Below are 2,643 nucleotides of genomic sequence, written 5' to 3'. Positions count from 1 at the left end.
AAAAAGCTTCTGCAGAGCAAAGGAAATTGACAAAATGAAAAAGCAATTTACTGAATGAGAGCAAACCATATATGTGATAAGGGGTTAATAGCCAAAATATATGAAGAATTCATAGCAAAAAAAAAAAATTAATATTCTGATTATAAAATGGGCAAAGGCTTGAATAAGACAGTTTTCTAAAGAACGTACAAAGATGGGCAACAGGTACATAAAAAGGTGCTCAACATCACTAACCATCAAGAAAATGCAAATCAAAACCAAATTAAGATATTTCCTCACACCTGTTAGAATGGCTATTATCAAAAAGGCAAGAAATAGCAAATGCTGGCAAGGATGCAGACAAAAGGGAAATCTTGCACCCTGTTGGTGAGAATGCAAACTGGTGCATCCACTATGAAAAATAGTATGGAGGTTCCTCAAAAAATTAAAAATAGAACTAGGTATGATCCAGCAAATTCCACTGCTGGGTATATAGCCAAAGGAACCGAAAACACTAACTCAAAGTGTCTACTAGTGGATGAGCTGATAAAGAAAATGTGACACCTATGCATGTACATTTGTGCGCGCACGCGCATACACACACATACACACACACACGAATATTATTCAGCCATGAAAAAGGCAATCTTGCTGTTTATGACAACATGCATGGACCTTGAAGGCAATATGCTAAATGAAATAAGTCAGACAGAGATAGACAAATACTGTGATCTCAGTTATTTATGGAAACTAAAAATAAACAAGAAAACCAGAACTCAAAGAGATATTGAGAACAGACCAGTGATTGCCAGAGGTGGGGGTGGGGGCATGGGTGAAATGGTTGAAGGGAGTCAAAAGGTACAGACTTCTAGTTACAAAATAACTCATGGTGATGTAATGCACAGAATTATACTGTACTGTATATTTGAAAACGGCTAAGAAAGATCTTAAAAGTTCTAAGGAAAAAAATATAACTATGTTAAAAAAAAAAAAAAAAAAAGCCTCTTACTTGTCAGGTAGCAATTCTGCAATGAAGTTTTCTACTGATACCGCAGTCTGTTTTTCATGGATCACTCCAGTGCGACGCAAAGTATCTATCCGTTCTTGAGCCCCCTGAATAACAAGTGTAGGTTAGACACCATTTCAAGTTATTCAGTATTAAACATACTAATTTATGATTATGCAAGCAATATATGCATACATTTATGTACAAATACATATATACTCACTGTAAACATTCAAATACAGAAGACAAAAAGTAAAAAAGTCCAATTGTGTTCCATCAGTATAGTATTAACAGTTTGAACTGTACTTTCCAAATTATTCCAATGTGCATTAGTATTTGGGTTGCTATTGTGAAATAGATTATTTTTATATTCTATGTTCCAACTGGTTATTACTAATATAAGGAAACTACGTACTTTTTAGTGCTGATCTAGCAAGAGGCCCTCTAACTAAGTAAAAATCTTTTATCAGTCCCAGTAGTTGTTTAGTTGATTCTCTCTTGAATTTTCTGAGTAGGCAATCATATCGACAGTAAACATGTCTTTTCTCTTCTTATAACCTTAAAATATGCACCAAACTGGAAATGTGTACATTAGACCAAAGCTTATTCAGGAGTTTTTTAACCATTTATGAAACAAAAGTGAAGGTCTGTGAACACTATACAGATAACTCAAAATCATGAATTAAATATATTAGTTGAAAACTAAAAACTGGATTAATGAGAACAAGGTTTATTACTTTTATCTGAATCACTTCGAAAATAGCCATCATGAAGATGTGTGAGAATATGTTCGAAAAGCAAGATAAAAACTTCTACTTCTGAATTAAATCAGCCATGGATAAATACCTATTTTTATAATGGATAGCAGAGCTTAATAGTGAATGAGATAAAGTGAACAATTCTTATTCAAATGAAAACTGAGAAAGCTAGGACACTTCTAGAGACAACTGAATTTATCTCAGAGATAACTGAAAGAAAGAAGGTGACAACTGTATGAGGACAGGGAAACCAATTTAAGACATAAGCTTATCTGAGTGAGGAGTTTCTCCTATGTAGGATCTAAAATGGACATCCAGAAGGATGTTCCACCCCCTAAAGCAGCAGCCAATGACATATATCTGTGGAGAATGTCACACAGAAAATAAAATCCAGGAATCCAATCAGATGCTGAGAATGTGGATACAGAATAACGTACAAGAACAGGACTAAAAGACTGGTGGTTTTTGATGCTTGATGAAACATGGAATTCTCAGAGGAATATCTTTGTATTTGGATTTATTTTTAATTTATTGTATAGCTTTCATGATTGTACTCATCTTGATAAATACAACTCTATACACAATTTTATTTTAAAAACCATATTGTCTTTAGGTATCTATTAATAGTTAATATAAGGAAATTACTTTTTATTCAGTTACAAAAAAGACATTAGCTTAAAAAGATGGACGAAAGAAGATATGATTTAAACTACAATAAAATCAAGACTGTATTTTTGCTTACTCTTATATCTCTAGTATCTAGCAGTGTGTAACCTAACAGGCATTCAGTAAGAACACATTACATGAAAAACAGAACAAAGGAAAAAATAAAGGGCTTCTGAAGCCTTATAGCGCTAATGTTAAGAACCTATTGTAAATATGGCTTCACCAAAGCTAATA

At 33.1% G+C, this 2,643-nt stretch overlaps 1 protein-coding gene and 1 pseudogene across 1 annotated transcript in view; one reads left to right on the top strand and one right to left on the bottom strand.

The window, feature by feature from the left end:
* PRRC1 (proline rich coiled-coil 1) overlaps positions 1–2,643 on the bottom strand; it is a 37,965-nt gene that overhangs the window by 19,459 nt on the left and 15,863 nt on the right. The window contains exon 5 of the mRNA XM_023529607.1: positions 989–1,110. Coding sequence (XP_023385375.1) covers positions 989–1,110 — 122 coding nt within the window. The remainder of the gene's footprint in view (positions 1–988; positions 1,111–2,643) is intronic.
* LOC111738486 lies at positions 1,086–2,621 on the top strand (annotated as a pseudogene).

Source organism: Pteropus vampyrus, unplaced genomic scaffold (assembly GCF_000151845.1).
Source record: "Pteropus vampyrus isolate Shadow unplaced genomic scaffold, Pvam_2.0 Scaffold39, whole genome shotgun sequence".
Classification (NCBI taxonomy): Eukaryota; Metazoa; Chordata; class Mammalia; order Chiroptera; family Pteropodidae; genus Pteropus; species Pteropus vampyrus.
This window is presented reverse-complemented; position numbering and strand designations above follow the sequence as displayed.